Genomic DNA, 19854 nt, shown 5'->3' with positions numbered 1-19854 from the left:
TTTGTGGCCTCACCAGTTAATAACTCTGGACCAAAGTGTTTAACCCTCTAAAAAGTGTTTAGCTTTATGTATGTTAAGACCTAGTTGCATCAGAATTGGGCTTCTCTCAAATAAGATTCCCGGTTTATGTTTTGCAACATAAATATGAAATTGTCCTACACAAACTATTCAATCGATGGATTATCATTTTGAAAACAAGATTTAAGCAGTAAATACAAAAGGTATCATTAGAAACTACCTTCACAACACAAACTGTTCAATGGATCTATCATATTGAAAACAAGATTAAGCAGAAAATACAAAAGGTGTCATTAGAAATTAATCTTAATTGTGAAGAATGGCGAGCATGACTTACCCAAAAATAAAAAATGTTGACTTTCTTCCATGCAGCTATCTAATCCCAAAGACACTCCAATTTGTAAAACGTCAAAAGGATATTTATAAGAAATTCAAAATGCACTCTTACATTTATATATTATGAGAACCGAACACCTTAACTGCAGGTGGGCGCTTTTGTCAACAAGCAACTTGCTGATATCACGAGGTTTCTGGCTTCGTTTCTGTTGTTGAGTCCGATGAATCGAGTCTTCTTATCTTAACATCATAAAGAACCTCTTCAACTTTCCTGAGATCGTACTTCATCCCTGTTAAACTAATGTGTCTCAAATTAATTATTTCAAGTAAGGCAACCTATAAGAAAAAGGAAAGAATCACGGCATATAATGATATCTGACTAGCATGAAGTGCATGTATGAATTAAAAAGAAATCTGATAAAATAAAAACAAATATAAATTGCATGCCATTATAGTTTAGCACAACATTATTACAATCAAAAATAAATGGTAAGCCATTGTTGTCCTGCAAAGCCTGATTACAATCAATACAGACTGTAGAACTGGATAGAGATGATGTGGAAAAATAGCACATAAATTTTGACCATCATTATAATGTATCTCTAGAGTATTTTGCCTGGAGTTTTTGAACAAACAAAAAAATCACGTTTGCATTAGTTGGATGTGCTAAATCATAATACATTTCAAAATTCAAAATATGGTTTTATGCGAGTGTCATTAATTTTTTGCTTTAACATTGAGTTTCAATGGTTAAAAGTTAAAACTGATGACCTTCAGATTCAAAGCAAACAAAACAATTTCATAAATAATATTAAACTAAGTAGGGTCATCACCTAATCAATTTAGGCTTCTTAACCCCACTAGTTTCTCAAATGTAAAAATTAAGAAAATTTTGGAAATTCCTATGCTTTGCAACAAAAGGAGTGTGTGTCATTTGTGTTGTACCCTAGCCACTCTTTCTAAAGATCGGAAGGAACCAAACACACTTTACCATGTTTTCAATAAGCAAAATGCAGCAAAACAAACTGATTTCAAGGAAAATAGTTAGGAAAGAACACACGGAGTAATATACTGTTTTGGTAGTCATCGTTCTTGCTGAGAAGAGTTATTGAATAACCATATTGCTACATTGTAAAACAACATGATTTCAAGGGAAATGGTTGCAAAAGAACGCAGGAAGTAATAAACCTTTCTGGAAGTCATTTTCTCGCTGAGAGGAGATGTTGAATAACCATATTTCCACACCTGCAAAGGAAAAAGATTCTAGGATCGAAGAAGGGCAAACTAGATGAGACTGGAGTGCAAACTAAGGCACAGATCTCAAGCGAAGGCACCAACTTCCAGGACCTGAGAGCCTCAGGGTGCACCCACATGTGGGGCAACAGGTTTTCCCTCCATTTTGGTAGTAATCTTCTAGAGCTTGGTCTTATATCCTCTAACATTCCTGAGAATTATTCTTTCTTATCTGTTTTATTCAATGACATACTGATTTGTTTGTGACTCCGTTTGTTCTTCCTTACGTATTATTATGTTATACTCGATGATATGCTGTATTATTTGGCTCTCTTACCCAAAATGGGTCAGAGGGGAAAACGTCCCCCCTCAATTCTGGAATTTTCTACCTCAATTGACCTCTCTCGGGTTGACGAAGTACTGTGAAGAAAACAAATTAATGCTAGCCTTTGCACACGGATGTAACAACCCATCTTGCTAGGTCCTAATGTGGACATACAGGAGATGGTAGAAATAGCACTTGGAGATATATCACTGACTTTTGGCATTGAAATTCATGGCAGATAGAATTACTGTTTTCTCAGGGAAAAAGAAGAGCATCTTAGAAGAAATTGCCCTATCATTAAGAAAAGAATTGGTAACCCTAAATCAACTAAAAGTGTTTCTTCTATCAATAGTTCCAATGCCAATCCTACTTATAAAAAGACTAATATAAACAATTATCTAACAACTTTGGATGACCCCGTAGATTGTAATGTCCCCATTATAGCAGGTTCTTGTAGCTTGGCAATGTCAGTTCATCATAGCGACCCTCGCGAGCTGACCGTGTGTTTTGAGGGTCTCTGTTGACTGACTTGCTATTTATTTATAGGAAGTCAATTCTGGCAGGGTTATTATTTTTAGCAATCCTAGTTATAAAAAGACTAATATAAACAATTATCTAACAACTTTGGAAAGCCCCATAGATTGTAATGTCCCCATTATAACAGGTTCTTGTAGCCTGGCAATGTCAGTTCATCATAGCAAGACTCGCGAGCTGACTATGTGTTTTGAGGGTCTCTGTTGAGTGACTTGCTATTTATAGGAAGTCAAATCAGGCACAGTTATTATTTTTAGCAGTGCAGTTGAGGCACCTGGTGATTGGCATCATCAGTGATTGATCGGGTCAATTAGTGGAGCTTCATATTATAAGTTATTTATTAAGAGTATCTTAATGAATAACTTCATCATTATAATGTTATAATTTGAAAGTGTGTAAATGAAGCATCTTTCATGAAAAGTGTGAGTGTGAGGAAGTAGATACACTTTATTTTGTATTATAAAAGAGACCTCATCAAAAAAATCGACTCATTTTCCTTTGCCATTCGATTTTATTTCATTTTGTGATCTGCTGAGGGTTTTAATGTTGGTTTCTTGTGAGGACTGATTCCTCCATCTGCTCTTGGCGCTCTGAGCTCGTATGAGAGCCAGTTAATTGTGTTAAATCTGTTTCTGATTATCAATCAAATTGTTGCTCTCGTATAACAATTTGATCATTGCTAAGTCTTGGAATTGGCATCCAAAAAAGAGGGTTATATTTACTGCTAAAGCTGAGTTTTGTGGGAGATATCTTATATATTCTTGGGCCTCCAAGAGTACTGATTTACTGTTGTTTTTCCTAATCACTGGAGGTCGAAAATTGGGACTGTCATTGTCTTATTTAAGCAGTGTTTGGCTCACTGTTGGAGTGATCAGATTGGGACTGATTTCCAATCATCTATACCTTGGAGATTAACACCTTTGCAGGGCGTATTTGAGGTCTACAATCACTGTAATTGAGAGGCATGGGTTTTCAGCAGTTGCCAAGCCATTATAACCACCTACGATCACCTTCTTGGGACTGCATTTGGAATTCTAAAGGGCAGGATACTTCCTAATACTGGCTGCAATTGCAAATTCAGAGGGTGGCGTTCCTAGTTTATGCCACGTTGGAGATTATATAGCTCATATTCTGCAAAATTGAAGGTGGTGTTTCATACTGCACATAATACCAGGTTCTTAGAAATGCATTTAATAAAAAGGTTCATTGTAATTGCAACTCCTTTATATCACAATTGAACTTCCAAGTTGCAACCATTATTAATTGTTACATTTCAGGTTATTTGTTTTAGCATATATATATTCTGAAAATTCAAAAAGTAAACAAGCGAAAACAAAAGAACAAAAAAACATTCTTCAGCATTACATTAGTGTGAACCAACAAGGCTCTTATACTGGCATCAGAGCGGTTTCCTACCAGCCTGCAGGGAATTTGGGTTCAGCATGGCACAGAGATCCATACCTGGCATTGACTACACCCACAGATGTCGTTATTCTCCACCTGGTGATAGAGAACCTGAGATACAGTTTGGCAGCATAGGTGACAGCGGAGTTGGTAGTTCAGGAGGTTATGGTGGTACAGGTTACATGGATGCTGGCACTGGTTCTGATATTGATAGGGAGGCCAGGGAGACACTAAGAGACCTTGTAAATGGTCAGCACCGCACTGCTGCTGTGTTGTAGGCTGGCACAATTGTCTTATACTTTGCAGCACATTGCACTTCCTAGAGGTCAGAGTAGAATGAGAGGTACTAGGAGTATTTTTGTCAATTCCTACAGGTATAGAGCTAATGACAAGACCAGAGTTGAGGATAGGATTAGAGATGAGGACAGGATTGATTAGACTAGACATACAGGAGTTTATGACAGGCCACAACAGCCTACTTTACTAAGACTTGAGATTGACGAGGCTAAACTGAGACTGAGGCCATGCCATTTGTCAATGACGTTGTTGCGCACTATGTAGAATGGGATGCTCTTCTAAATGCCATCAAGCAGAATCTAAACTTTGATAGATTTCTTACACAAAACTGGGAACATACTAGAGGTAGGCTTGCACATAAGAGATAGAGGCCTAGACAGACTGATCTAAGAGAGGCAGCCAACAAGATGACCTTGACCCTCTTTGATGGCAGTGGCAAGGCTACAAATGACCTTGGGTACATAAGCTCGACACTTATCTTGCATTGCATCCCATGACTAAGGAGGATTTCATCCACTTTGTTGTGTTGCATTGGATGGAGTAGCTTATGACTAGTGGTACCATGGGCTTGTCTCATTCACTACAGCATGATCAGATAGTTTCCTATCAAGAGTTTGTTGATAGGTTGGTAGAGTGGTTTGATAGGAAGGACCCTAACACTTACTTCAAAGAGTTGGCATAGTTGAGACAGACAGGTGTCCTTGAGGCCTTTATCAATGAGTTACAACGCCGATCTGTGATGGTATATGATATTTTTGAAAGGGGACGAGTCGTGCTTTAGAGGGTTTAGTTGAGCCACTCAAAGAACTTCCATGTACCTTGCAAGAGGCAATAAAAAAGCAAAGAAACTTGAGTCATTTACTCCGCGAAGCAAGTCTATTTCAAACCCCACTACTTCATCATATGATAGGGCAGACCCTAAGAAAGATGATAGAATTGATTCTTAGCATCTTATGGCAGCCCTTTTAGATCAAAAGACTCAGAATGATCTAAGGACGGGGAGACTATGTTTCTATTGTAGAGGGCTTTGTTATGAAAAACACGTTTGCTTGCCCTTTAAAGCCTAAGGGTAAAAATAAGATGGAGTGATTTTATGATGAGGACAGTTCTGATTTTTTTGGACTGACAACTGATTATGAGCATTAGACACATGAAGCTTCAGGTGATGGTGATGAGGTGACAAATGGTTCTAACCTTAAATTGGTATACCTTTCTAGCATGAGAAAGGAAGGTGCTTTCAAGATGTGTGGACTCTTCGAAGGACAGCGTGTTATTTCTCTCTTTAACACAGGTGATACACATCATTTTACTGATTCACATTTGGTTGCCAATAGAGGGATTAAGACAGAAGATTTTAAAGGACTTAGTGCAGGTGGTTGATGGTTACAACCTTCAATGTAACAAGATGACTTATGAGCTTCCAATGAAGCTAAAATAATTGTTCTTTTAAGGCAGATTTTTATGTGGTAGACGTGGGCAGCGTTGATGTAGTACTTGGCATGAGCAGGTTGCATATTGTTGTCGGTAAAATTATAAAATAGCTGACGGGTAGATTAGCATGTTGTCAGTAAAATTATAAAATAGCCGACAGGTAAATTAGCATCCGAATGGGTGCGACGGTTGAGTCACCCCTTCGGAATGGTATATGTACACCGTCCGGAATGGACTTTGGATTATGGTTGTAATCATCATTAGAAGCACTATGTAATCTCTTCGGCATATATGCGAATAATAAAAGGAGTATTGTTGTGTTACATGTTCTTGTCTATTGTCTATATGCATTAAACTATTTACCCCATACAGTAAACATTTGGCGTCGTTGCCCAATGGACCTGGAACAAAGGCAGAGGAATGAAGACTAATGCCGAATCAGCTTAACAAGGATAGAAATAAGATAAACGAAAAAAATGAAATACGCACCGCACAAAAAAATTTAATTTTGGCACAACAGGCCAAGCGCAAATGGAGGTTTCAAAAAATTGCCGATGGACACCCAAGCACCGAGGAATTGTTGGAAGAGACTCGACAGCGGTTGTTTTTAGTGGAAGAAACAAGAGAGGAATTTCTTAACTTGTATATGCCGAGGGAAGAGAATCTAGATGGAAGGAAATTAACTCGCACAGCTCGGAGTGCCAAGGGAGCATGAGCGTGGAGTGAACTCTTCGTCCGCGATACACTTCCGAAACGGACAACTTCGCTTGAGGGAAACCCTTTTTCACCAAGTAACGCGGCTATTAGAAATAAAACGATTATCAGTGCAGAACAGCGCAGGTGTGCAGAACAAGTACCTCCAACTCGAATAGTAATGGCTAGACCAAAGGAAAAATTGTCAAAGTTTGATGGTGATGGAACGGCTGATCCAATTAGAGACTGTAAGACATGCGAAACAATTTGGACAGCGAATGGCATAACCGACACAGATGAATGGGTCCGACAATTTCCAGCAACCCTAAGGGGTGTAGCAATTGATTGGTTTGCTGACGCCGATCCCCAAAAATTAACTTTTTGGATAGTAGTTAAAAAGGAGTTTATCACCGAGTTTCAATTGTTGTGAGACAACAATGAGATCGTAGCCGAAATCTATACCACAAAGCAAGGGAAAAATGAAACAGTCTGAGTATATGCCAAAAAACTAAAAGAATTAATAAATAAAATGGAAAGTAAGCTGGCAGATGGGCTGAAAAAGAGATGGTTCATTGAAGGACTATGCTTGAAGTTAAGGAAGAAAATGAAGATCGTGCCGCCATCATCATACACCGAAGCATACAATCAAGCGATGGATATAGAGAGTGAATAGAAAATGAAAAAGAAGAAGAAAAGTAGCTCATCCGACTCAGATGACTCGTCTTTGGAAGAAGATAGCAATGGTGACAAAAAGGACAGTAAGAAGGTCTGAGCTCTCCAAAAGGATATGATCAGAATGATGAAGGAATTTAAGAATATGTAGAAAGAGACGAAGGGAAATGAGTTATGGTGCACAGAATGCAAGACAGAAGGTCATACGAAGGGGTCCTGTCCGAAAAACCAATTCTGCGATATCTGTCAAATTATGGGACATTCCACAAAGGAATGTCCCTTCAATATGAAAATAAGAGGGCATCAACAAGTGCTCCTGACACAGAAGGCTTCCGCATCAAGAGGGAACGAAAACACCAGCAATGATGGTGCCACTTCGGGTGGGTACAGAATTAATAGAAGAGGACAAAACAACAACAATACCAACAATAATAATAGGGGCCGCAACCACATTCAGTACAATGTGAACGATCGCCCAAAGGTTCAATGTTGAGCATTTAATTTGTGGGGCCACTTTGCATGGAACTGTATATCAACAAACCCACCAAAGTTGTTATGCAGATGGTGCGGTCCTGGAGATCATGAAGATGCCAAGTGCCCGAAATCAGGAGTGAATTTGATCAGCATCAACGCGAACGAAAAAGTCTTGGCAATCACCTGTAAACAAGTAAAACTGTACCCCGACCCAACGGAAGAAAAGAAGAGATTGGAATAAGCGCGGGCAGAAATTGAGAAAGCAACGCAGGCAGAGAAATCACAAGTGAAGGACACTACCGATACCTCAACGAGGAACTACGCAGAACAAAACATCATAAGGCATATATTACAAACTGAAATACCAATCAAGTTAAATGATCTAATCCTCACAATGCCTCAACTACGGACAACACTCACGAACATAGTCCCGACTGCTAAATTACCAGGAGAACACGGAATGGAGAAAGAAAGTGGAGCAAGTGCAGCGGACCCAATGCTGCTAGCCCTCACATTCAAACAACATCCGGCAGCCATAGAGATGGGTATATTAGGAACGGTCCTTTCAGACACAATTATGCACGGAGGTTCAGGGGTAAACGTCCTACCAGAAGATACCTAGAAGAAGTTGGAGCAACCGACATTGTGGCCACCTACGTTCCAATTACTAATGGCGAACCAACACCGCATTAAACATCTTGGGGTCCTAATGGCACAACCAATGACTATTGGAACACAGTCGTTTCTACTCAACTTCGTCGTCATCTCGCTGAAGAGGAGAGGATATAATGCCATTTTGGGCCGAGGATGGCTTGTACAAGCAAGGGTTAAGCATGACTAGAAGAAGAATACATTATCAATGGAAAGTAGGGGACAATGATTCATTATTGATTTACACACAAATGGTGTGCTAAGAAGCCGTATCATTTGATTCCGAAGAAGAGGATGAAGGAGAGCAACAATTGGAACCCAATGAGGAAGGTGTCCTACAGTTGGAAGGTGGATCGATGGACGATGATTTGGATTCGGTGAACGGCCTTTTCCACTGGTAGATGGAGGATTACAAGCTCTTTCCGACTTGTAATATGTTAAGGGTCGACGAAGGTGAGAAAGAAGAGGGAAATGAATGTATGAAGGAATACAGAGAAGCGAAAGAAGGAATGGCGGTTACGACAAAAGCTGAAGGGGAAAACATACAGTATGAACCCAAAAAAAAGGAAAAATTCCACCATATGGTACACAATAAACGGAACGCGCAGAAAGAAAATGTTACGTCGAACCACGGATATAGTAGAAAGGTGTCGGCAGCAAGGAAAACACATCATACGATGTGCACAGGAAACAAAGAGGAAGAGTTTAATAAAAGCTTTAGCAGTACTGAGTGAAAGTTCTAAAATCAAGAATACAGTTATTGACGGCAAGGTGTGGTAGTCGACGGAATTCATGGTACCAAGTTTCGAGAACAAACTGAGCGATATGGAAAACATGAGGGAAAGATCGTGTAACTTAAATAAACTTGATGAGCAACAATTGCAGGCACAATGGGCCACGGAGGTGACACAGAACAAGCGCAAAGCATGGCATGATAAACACCTAAAACTAAACAAGTTCCAACCAGGACAGCGTGTGTTTAAGTATGGCGGACGAAACGAAATGAAACTGGGGAAGTTTAAAGTCAAATGGGTCAGGTCATACCAAATCTGGGAAGTAGGTGATAACGGAGCAATAAAGCTATGGATATTGGACGAGCAAGAAATTCCAAAAATGGTGAACGGTTCCAAGTTAAAAATATACCATGCCAAAACTCTTTCCCCTTCGACAAACAATGAGGAGCAGTAAAAAAAAAAACAAGTGTTATAAAAGACACCGTACGGTTTTCCCAACAAACATAAAAAAAAAGTGTTAATGAAAGACACCGTACAATATCCTACTGTACAGTTCTTCCCCCACCGTACAGTAAACTTAGTACGGTAGCCTGAAACCACCATACGAAATCTTCACCAAGCCATTCCGTAACCACCATATGGACCTCTCAGAGCTTTGCAAATCCATATGGGCATTTGGCAAAACAATACGGGCACTTGGCTAACCGTACGGTGCAAAAGTAAGGAGAATTTTATGAATTGTTGTTCTGTACCACGTCAGTTACTATACAATCACGCTTAAGACAACAGATGACAAGTATTGGCACTGTATGAACTATGGATACTGTGCAAACATGTGGAGCATGGAACAAGGCCGTACAACTCAGACACCAGCAAGTAGTAGGGTATTAGGAAGAAGGGAATAAAAGAAGGCACAGAGGGTATACCATATAGCACGCAATCTTGAGCACCATACGGCTGCATACAAATGCCTTGCTGTACGACTAAGGTGGGAGCAAACTGAAGAGTACGTATTCGCCTAGCAGAAAACCATATGGAAGCAGTCAAAAGAGTATTAAAAAAAAAACGACAAATCAAAAATGTTTAGAATGAATAATGCATGATGTCTAAGAGAAGGGAAAAACATAAACAGGTAGTAAAACATAAGCAGTTGCCAAAAAGAGTGTGGGATTGGAAGAAAATCACAAAAATGGTGTGTTTCATGGAGTCTTGTGTGGCTTTGAGAGTGTTAATTTGGTCTTGGCGGCGTGGGCGCTGCCCCTCCACCTGGCCCTGTATTGCGACAGGAAGCGCGCCTGACCCCGCTAGGGGCATTGCCCCCTAGACCCCCGATCGCTTTAGTTATCAGTCGTGGGAATTATGACCAGTTGATAAGACCTAGAGCTGCTGCAAGTATGGAGTGTTTGTGTACCAGAGGTGGAGAGAACAACAAAGCAAGCCTTTTGAGAGGGGTGATATGCTTTCACGCACTTGGAGTAGGTGTTGGACATGAGGCTGTCTTGGTGGATGCATAGAGAGCTCGGGAGGAGTTGATCATCCAGTTACAGGCAGTAAGAGCAACACTTGGCTCAGTGTACCCAGAAGTTGGAAGCAGAGAAGGCGACACAAGTGGCTATCATGGTCAACTTGGCTAAGGAGACAGTATTGTTAGTAGAGGCTACAGATACGTGTTTTGGAGACCAATTTGGTGCAGGCACAAAACGAATGTGAAAGTGGTGTGACAGAAACATATCTATCTTGTTATAGTTAGTCAATTAATATATCCCATTTTGTTAATCCATCTTGGATATTTTGTAATTTGTTGTCCGAAGACGACTCTTCTTTTTTTTTTGGGGGGGGGGGGGGGATGATGTTCTCGATAAAATTATAAAATAGCCGACGGATAGATTAGCATGTTGTCGGTAAAGTTATAAAATAGCCAACAGGTAGATTAGCATCCAAATGGACGCAATGGTTGGGTCACCCCTTCGGAATGGTTTATGTACACCGTCCGGAATGGACTTTGGATTATGGTTGTAATCATCATTGGAAGCACTATGTAATCTCTTCGGCATATATGTGAATAATAAAAGGAGTACTACTGTGTTACATGTTCTTGTCTATTGTTTGTATGCATTAAACTATTTATCCCATATGGTAAACACATACCATTGCGGATATTTATATCAACACCAATTATATGGAGATGAGATTAATTAAGGATGTCAAGCCGCAAAACAAATATCATTAAGACCATTATGAATGGTAACCTGAAGGTGATTTCTTTCAGGCATATGCAACAGAGTGTAGATGGGACAGATAAGCCAACCTACCACTTGGATATTCAACAGCTTAGAACTTAACACTCTAAAGTGTTTAGTGACATACCACTTGAAAAGGTAGAGTCGCACTCGGATATAACCGTTCCTCAGATTGACTTGATGAATGGCCTTGTGAACAACCTCATGTATGATTGGGCAACACTATTGGTAGAGAGGATGTTGGAGTTTATGATGTTGCAACACAAATTCTACAATACACATTACGCATTACACCATAGGGTTGTTCCTAGATGCCACATGGGTACAAATCAAACACGACCAGCTTGAGGTGAAACCTGGGGACACCCTAGCACACGGCAAGACACCTATCATGTATTAGAGGCACTTGGACATTGGGATGTCCCTAGTAGACCAAAATTGCCAACGACAAGTTATTTCAAAAGTATGAATTGGAGGACGTGTATAGTGGGTGAGGGGCTACATCGGAGAGCTCTACTTCTTTGAGAGATGGTGACAGTCAGGTGGCAGGGCTCAAGGTTGTCGAGGCTGCATGTGTTGGCACAAATAGCACCCATGTCTACATGCACTGCTTTTGATTACTCAAACTCTTTTGTCTGAGATGGCGCACATGACACCACCGGCATCAATAGGGTTGGTGACCATGGCAACTATCCCTGCCTTTAGTCAAATTATGACACCTTTGAGTATGACACCTACAGCACTGCCAATAGCTACACCACTACCTTCAATCGAGTTGGATAGGGGACCTTCAATACTAGGGGAAGGAGTAGAGGCTAGGGCCAAGATAGAGTTTCCTAGTCAAAAGTTGCCTAGAGACTTGTAGAGTAGAGCCACAGGAGAGAGATATAGCTGAGACAGCGGCAAAGAGGGGAGAGCCACACGTAGAGTTAGAGATGTTGGAGGGCGGTGGAGTCAAGGTAGAGGAGATGAAGCCACTGGTTGGAGAGGGGTCCCTCAGAGATAAGGTAATGGAGATGGTAATGCAAGCATAGAGACAAAGGCCACAGTAAATGTCTAGCTTAGCAAGTTCCAACTTAGACCACCAACACTTATGAAGCCTACAGTGTATTCGTCATGGAGGCAGTTACTATAATGATCTAGAGTGATTTTGATGGTAGAATTCTGAGATCTTTAAATTTTTTCCAATGAGTAATTTTATCGAACAGTTGGCTGAGTGTGCACCATGTTGCCAAATACTGAATAATTCAATAGATGTAACTAATAGAAATTCCTATAGGAAAATTTATTGAATAACCAAGTTTTGAATTTATAAACCAATTCCAGGAAGCTTTTGTTTATCAAGTATGTAATAGGAATGATTAAGTTTTCAAACTACTAGCATATATAATTCAAAGCTATATAACAATAATGAAACACAATGCAATAAATAATCTTCAGCAAGCGTACATACTATCTTAGAAGATTTAGCAACTGAGGAGCCGATTTCCTTACCTACTGGCAATTCTGACCTGTGTATATCATGCGTAATCCCTTGGTTTTTTCTTATGAGCAAGGTAGGCTGTAAACACCCGCGGGTAGGAGTAATTCGAAATCACATTGTGCTTGGACATCACTTCTCTACTAACGCGGGCTGAGCTCTTTGCTGTAAACGGGGTCGAACTTCCACAAACCCCGTGTACACCAGATGCTATTGATACACCTTGGTCTAACGGACTGGGGGTTACCTAGAGCCCGTGACTTTGCTTGTTGTGTCTTCCAAGGCGAATGAGGAGTTTGGTTGTGCGTGGAGGAGATCAAGATTACATCTACAGTCTCAAAGAATTGGGTGCCGTCCAACAACAATTAATACATTCCTTCGTGTAACTTTCTTCTGTATATGCATAACACAATGACCCAGTTCTGTATGCAAATACCACTACGTCTGTTCTTTCAAGAAAAATGACCCGACTGTAACTTGCTGAAAATTCATAGTAGCTTACCTTAGACACTTAGATTTATTAAGATATCCTCCATATTTGCCGATTTTTCCAGCCCAAACCTCTGCAATGTTCAAATTAAGGAAGCTGGGGTAGCGTCCAACTCCTTGGAATTTTCCAAACTTGAGGGGTTTCATCCTCACAATCTTAGACCAATCACATCAAAGCAACTAGAACTTGAAAATCTTTATTTCATAAATTCTCGTGTGTTGTAAATCCCAATGCAACTCCCTTTTATAACCTCGAATTTTGTCCCAAACACTACGTACAAGGAATGTGGGATTAAACACATTTTCGTCCTGTAGTCACTTAAGTCACTTTATAAAGTAAATGACTTAATAATCATATATTGACTTTAATAAAATAATGAAATATATGAAATAACCCTCCAACGTGACTAGTAGACATCCTATTAATTCATACTGTTAATCTATTTAGATGTGGAGATAGATTAATCTTGTCGCCAAGTACTAGAATTGAGAAGGGGACACGATAGTCCTCCCTTCCCAAGATTGCTTGTCCTCAAGTAATCTCAATGTTGGGTACTACAATATAGACTCACCTTCCCAAGTGGCGTCCTCATATGGCAAGTCTTTCCATCGGATCAGATATTCCTTGACAGTTCTATTACGCAACTTCCTCTCCCTAGTCTCAATCACCTCCTCTGGTACCAAAATAAGTTTACCCACTTCATCAAGCGGAGGCAAACTCTCTGAAGGCACAATCTACTGACCCACTACCTTCTTGAGGCACAAAACATGAAAGACATTGTGGATCCAACTGTCACTAGGTAGCTCCAACTCATACGCCACCTCCCCTATCCTCCTAGTGATACAATAAGGTCTGTAAAATCTGGGCTAAGTTTTTCGGGCCCGCTTTTCTTCAAGGAGCTTTGCCTATAAGGCTGTAGACAAAGAAAAACTCTATCACCCACCTCAAAACTCCGCTCAGTGCGATGTCAATCAGCGTATAACTTTTACTGATTCTGTGCCTGTTGAATATTATCCTTGAGAGCTCGGAGGATATCCTGCTAGTCCATAATCCAATCTTTGGCCAATGGTGCCCAGTTGTCCTATAATGCCAAATCAATAAAAGAAAAGGCCTCATAACCATAAAGGGCACAGAAAGGAGTCATCTGAATGGACATATGGTAGGTGGTGTTGTAACAATACTCCCCTAAATACAACCACTTAACTCATGCTCTCTACTGCCCTGCAATGTAGTTCCTCAAATACCCTTCCACCCACTTATTCACTATTTCGGTTTAACCATCCGTCTATGGGTGATAGCTAGTGCTGGGAGTCAACTCTGTACCTATCAATCTAAAAATCTCCTGCCAAAAGGTACTGAGAAACCTATTGTCCCTGTCACTCACAATAGTCCTAGGTAATCCATGGAGCCAAAAAACCTCTCGAAAAAATAGCTCAGCTACCTGAGAGGCTGACCAGTTTGTGGCAATCGCGAAGAAATGTGCATACTTGGTCAATCTGTCCACCACTACAAAGATGCAGTCCCTGCCCTGGACCCTCGGCAACCCGGTAATAAAATCCATGGAGATACTCTCCCACCTCTAGGGTAGAATAGGGAGAGGCTGAAGTAATCCTGCAAGTAAGCCCTGTTCAGACTTGTTTTGCTGACAAGTCTGGCACTCTCTGACATATTGCAAAACATTGTCCTTAAGCCCCTTCCAAGAGAATCTCTCCCTGATCTGCCTGTAGGTTTTTAAAAACCTTGGGTGCCCTACTAATGGTGCATCATGTACGGTGCGCATAATATCCTCTTTTAGTTTAGATTCAAGTACTAGGTAGATTCTATTTTTGTAATATATAACATCATTCATTACCTTGTACCACTCATCCTGAAGTATACCATCCAAAATCTGACAAGCATGAGCATTTTTGAAATACTCCACTAATAGTTGGGACCTCCAATTTGCTGAAATCTTAGAAATGGCGTAACATGCCAGCACTAAGGGTCGTCGAGAAAGAGCATCAGCAACTATATTATTTTTCGCTTTGACACATTCACTGTCAAAATAGTAAGCTTGTATCTTGCTGACCCATTTCTGTTGCCTTTCATTCAACTCCTTCTGTTCCAGGAAGTAGCGCAAGCTATTATGATTGGTCTTAACTGTAAATTTACTTCCCACCGAGTACTGCTTAAATTTGGTTAAGGCATGCATTATAGCCAGCATCTCCTTATCATAGGTGGAATATAGCAACTTGCTGCCCCTAAGTTTCCTGCTCTCAAAAGCAATGGGATGATGGTCCTACATCAATACTACCCCTATTCCGCTTCACACTCTAAGACGAAGGGCCTAGAAAAATCAAGAAGTGTTAGCACTGGACATGTACTCATCACCTATTTCAGTTTATCAAACGCTGCCTCAGAATCCTCTGTCCAACTGAATGCCCCTTTTCCGTGTTAGATCGATAAGGGTTGTTGCTACTTGGGAAAAACCCTTGGCGAACCGCCAATAATAGGAATAGAGACCAAGAAAACCCCGCAACTCAGATACATCTCTCGGTGGTGGCCAATCCAGAATTGCCTGTATCTTCTCCTAATGCACCTTAACCCCCTCGGCACCAATCACATGCCCCAAATAGAGAATCTCAGTTAGCCCAAATTCGCATTTAGACTCTTTTGCAAATAAGAAATACTCCTCCATGAGACTAAGGACCTCATCCAAATGCTGCAAATGTTCTTCCCAAGTCCTGCTGAAAACTAAAATGTCATCAAAGAAAACCAATACACTCTTCCTTCGTTGTTTCTTGAAAATATGGTTCATGCATGACTGGAAAGTGGCAGGTGCGTTAGTGAGCCCAAATGGCATCACCAAAAACTCGTAGTGTCCGTAGTGGCATCTGAAAGCTGTCTTATGCACGTCCTCCTCATGGACTCAAATTTGATGGTATCCTGATCAAAGGTCTATCTTTAAGAAATAAACTGCCCTGTGAAGCTCATCCAGTAACTCATCAATGCGGGGAATTGGATACCTATTCTTAATGGTCCTCTTGTTCAGTGCGTGGTAGTCTATACACATCCGAAGGGTGTCATTCTTCTTCTTAAACAACACCACTGAAGAAGCAAAGGGGCTAAAGCTAGGTCTAATATGCCCCATATCTAAAAGCTCCTTTATCGTCTTCTCTATCTCTTTCTTGTAGTGCTTGGGGTGACGATAAGGGGTAGTAATAACGGATTTGGTTCCCTCCTCAAGCACAATAATATGCTCAAACCCTCTATCTGGTGGGATTCTCGAAGGTATATCCTCAAACACTCTCTTGTGTTTATCTATAACTATTTGAATATCATAATGATACTGTTGTCTTGTATCCTATGTCTCCTTTGAGGAGATGAAACACTGTGTTGCCCACTCTATATCATCATGTCTCAAAATAGCCTCCATCCTATGAGCTGAAATCACTCTGGGGCCACTATCTAGAATGGCTCTAAGGATCACCAATCTATCATCCTATAAGAACTCTAACTGCATAGTCTCATGGTCAAATGTATATCTACGGAGAGTCCTCAACCATTGTCTTCCCAAAATAGCATCCAACCCATACAAATCAACCACATAAAAATCAGCCTCTAGAAGATAACCATCAAACTGTATTTGAAGACCGGCTACCTTCTCTATGCACCTCAAAACTTCACTGCCAGCTACCTTAGCATCAAACGTGGGTATGGCAATTGTCTGCAAACCCCTCCTAGATACCATCTGCGTACTAATCAAATTATGCGAGGCTCCTGTATCCAAGAGACAAATAATACATTGTCCTCTAACAACCCCTTTCACCCAAAAAGGATGACATGCTGGATCGCTAGAGAGGGTGGCTATAAAAGGAGGCCGTTCCGTAGGTGGTTTTTTCTTCTTATCTTTACCGGGCTGCCCCTCAACTTCTTCTTCCTCACTGTCCTCACTATTATTATCTCCCTATGGCTCTTCTTCCTCCTCCTCTGAATGGACCTTAAACGAAGTGGATTTTGCCTTTACCCAAGCATCTGTGGTCAGGAGTCCAAGGCTCCCTGCAAGTAAAACATAACTTCTTCCTCCTAAGTTCATTACGTGTCTCGAAATCTAATTTGGGGGTGTTTGTCTTCTGCTGGTTTTTATTCCCCTAAAAAGAAGTTGACCCTTTATAGGATTTCTTAAGAGGCTGCAGCACTGAGGAAGGTGAATCCAAATCATGGACAATCTTAATAGCATCATCCAAGGTGTTTGGTTTAAGAACTTTAACCAAACTCCTAAATCTGTCTTGCAACCCTTCTGTGAATAACATCACCTTATGCTGTTCAAACATATCCAGCACCATCACTGAAATCCATTGAAACTCATCTATATAGTGATCCAAGGTCCCACTCTATCGTAACTGAGCCAAATCCCTGCAGTAGACATCGATGTCCTTCCTATCAAAACGAGTAATCAGCTTCGAGTTGAAAGTCTCGTATGAAGTGATGAGACCGTGATCCCGGGTGACTAATCCATGATGCCACCAATCATAGGCTACTCCCTCAAGATGCATCATGGCAAATCTGATAGCTTCCGTTTCTGACATGGGCTTGAGTGTAATGTAAGTATCCAGCTTATTAATTCATGCCCTGGCTGAAGTTTTATTGCTGCCATCAAAAGTGGGAAGGGATAATTTATTCATAGCATGTTTTAGATCCCTGCTTTGCACCCTGGGCCTCCTATCCTATTGAGGTCTCTCTGCTTCCCTCTTTTGGTTAATTACTGAACAAAAGTTATATTTTGTTTGACTGGATCAGGAAATAGATCCCATTCATCATACATTGCATAACATTATCAGGTAACAAAGCTAGGGCTGCAGGTTGAGCTACTTCCTCTTCAACATTATTTCCCACAAAAATGGGCATCAAGGGTCTATCTGTATTCTGGGTAGGAGCTCTTGTTGCACGAGGTGACCCTGTTATGCTACCACCTCCACTGTGGTGACTCGGTGCTCCTCTATTTACTAGAGCTAACTGCTGCATGGCACCTGTAAGCTGTTGTAATGCTGTAGCAATGTTATTCTACCCATCTCTAATAGCCCGTAAGGTCTCCATTACTTCCCTGTCCGGTGCTTCTGCATTTCGTGCCATTGGAGAAGCTATCACTCGCATTATTCGGAGTCCGATTGCTAATAGATTTTAATGCCTGAAGTTTTATTAAAGTAACGTCTAATTTAATTGTAAAGTATTAAAGTATTACTTTAATATTTATTTTATGGGGATGTGTACCCAAGGGAGACATAAGGGGTATTTTAATATATGTTTTATATATTACACATCTTTTATCCCACATTGCCCATATGAGTTGAACAGGACCCTTGGAAATAGAATAAAAGGAAGCATTTGTGGCTTCATTAGATAGGTTGAATATAAGAAAAAATTGGTATGTGAATTGCAGCTCCATTCTTGGCATTTGAGGACGTTTATCCTCTCTTGTAACATTCTAGACGTCATTCCCTTGGAGTTTGGCCTTTGGAATTCTTTGTTATCGGCTTCATTATCAGGCAATTTAGTTGCATTTCCAGCTATAGGCAGATTTTGGTATTTTGCTCATATCTTCTTCACTACTTATTCGACACTTATGCCGCTTTGAGGGAATGATATTACGAAGGTAGTGGACTGATTGAAGGACAAGGTACTATAGCAGCACTGTTCATGCGGCACTATTCACGCAACACTATTCACGCGGCACTATAGCAGCAAGTTTCGAAAGCATGGGCTGGAGCATTATGTCAATAATGCTGAAGTAATTAATGAGTTGATAAATCTGCCATGTATTTGGTTTTATGAATTCTGAAAATAACATTTTATTGGCAGCAGTTCATTTCCACTTTGCATATTATTGCAATTTCTTTCTTGTTTATGTTGTATGATACCAATTCTGTGCACAAAACACAACAAACAAATAAACATTTGATTTTCGGAGTTATAAGGGGTTTAAAATATTAAACGGAGAAATAAGAGGTTGAATGCAAACTGTTTGACATAATTCCTTTCAGCAATTTGGTTTAGTTTTTTGGGACATTCAGGGGTGCCCATTTTAGTGGTATCAGAGCTATAAGTCCTGCTATCCTGTGGAAGTCTTATAGGGAATTTGGAACAGCCGGATAGAGGGAAAAGTGTTTGACGAAATGTCAAAACACTAAAATCAGAAATAAATAAATAAAAAAACACAGGCTAAGCATTTATGTTTGAGCATGCGACAGGGGCCTTATAATTTCCGTGATACCAGAGCAAGACAAAATAGGATTTCAGACTTGCAAAGCAAACAGTCTAGTACATCCGTGCAGATGGACATTGAATCCAACCATACAGACACAGAGGAGATATTTTTTGATCAGGACAACAATATGAGTGATCGAGATGACAGGAATACAGGATTAGGCGGAGGCGGGAATGCCGGTCCAAATCAGAGGGAGGTAATGTTCAGACAGTTACTGGATACATTAGAGCAGGGGCAACATATGCAGCAGGAGCAAAATAGGCGAATGAACATGATGTTGCAGCTCATGGCTAGACAGATGGGTGTCAATATTAATCCAGGTGATGCCAACAACAAAAACAATAACAATGAGGGAAACAATAACAATGGCGGAAACAATAACCATGGAGGCCAAGGCAACAACAATGGTCCTGAGAATAACATTAATAGTAATAATGGACACGGCAAAAATGGGAATGAGGCTGATAACTTTAGACACGTTACACGCCCAACGAGGACTGCGAGCTCGAAACCTCTTCTACCCACTTTCCCACCCAGAGATCCGGCTCAACCAGTAAACGAACCGTAGATTACCGAGTTACAAGATCAGTTCAGGAGG

At 40.6% G+C, this 19854-nt stretch overlaps 1 protein-coding gene across 2 annotated transcripts in view; it reads right to left on the bottom strand.

Annotated features, from left to right (window-relative positions):
- Nucleotides 1-253: 253 nt before the first annotated feature.
- The window catches only part of LOC149576076 (Translin family protein), a 122343-nt gene continuing 102742 nt past the window's right edge, over nt 254-19854 (bottom strand). The window contains exon 7 of one of the 2 annotated variants that reach the window (XM_089816255.1): nt 254-644. In XM_089816255.1, the coding sequence (XP_089672381.1) occupies nt 538-644 (107 nt within the window). In that variant the 3' untranslated portion in view covers nt 254-537. Of the gene's footprint in view, nt 653-19854 lie in introns of both variants that reach the window. The other variant, XM_089816260.1, reaches the window with a different exon arrangement.

Source organism: Cupressus sempervirens, chromosome 1 (genome assembly GCF_028749045.1).
Source record: "Cupressus sempervirens isolate cs-2001-9-10 chromosome 1, ASM2874904v1, whole genome shotgun sequence".
NCBI classification, from domain to species: domain Eukaryota; kingdom Viridiplantae; phylum Streptophyta; class Pinopsida; order Cupressales; family Cupressaceae; genus Cupressus; species Cupressus sempervirens.
The sequence above is the reverse complement of the archived record's forward strand: the minus strand, read 5'-3'. Positions and strand labels throughout refer to the sequence as shown.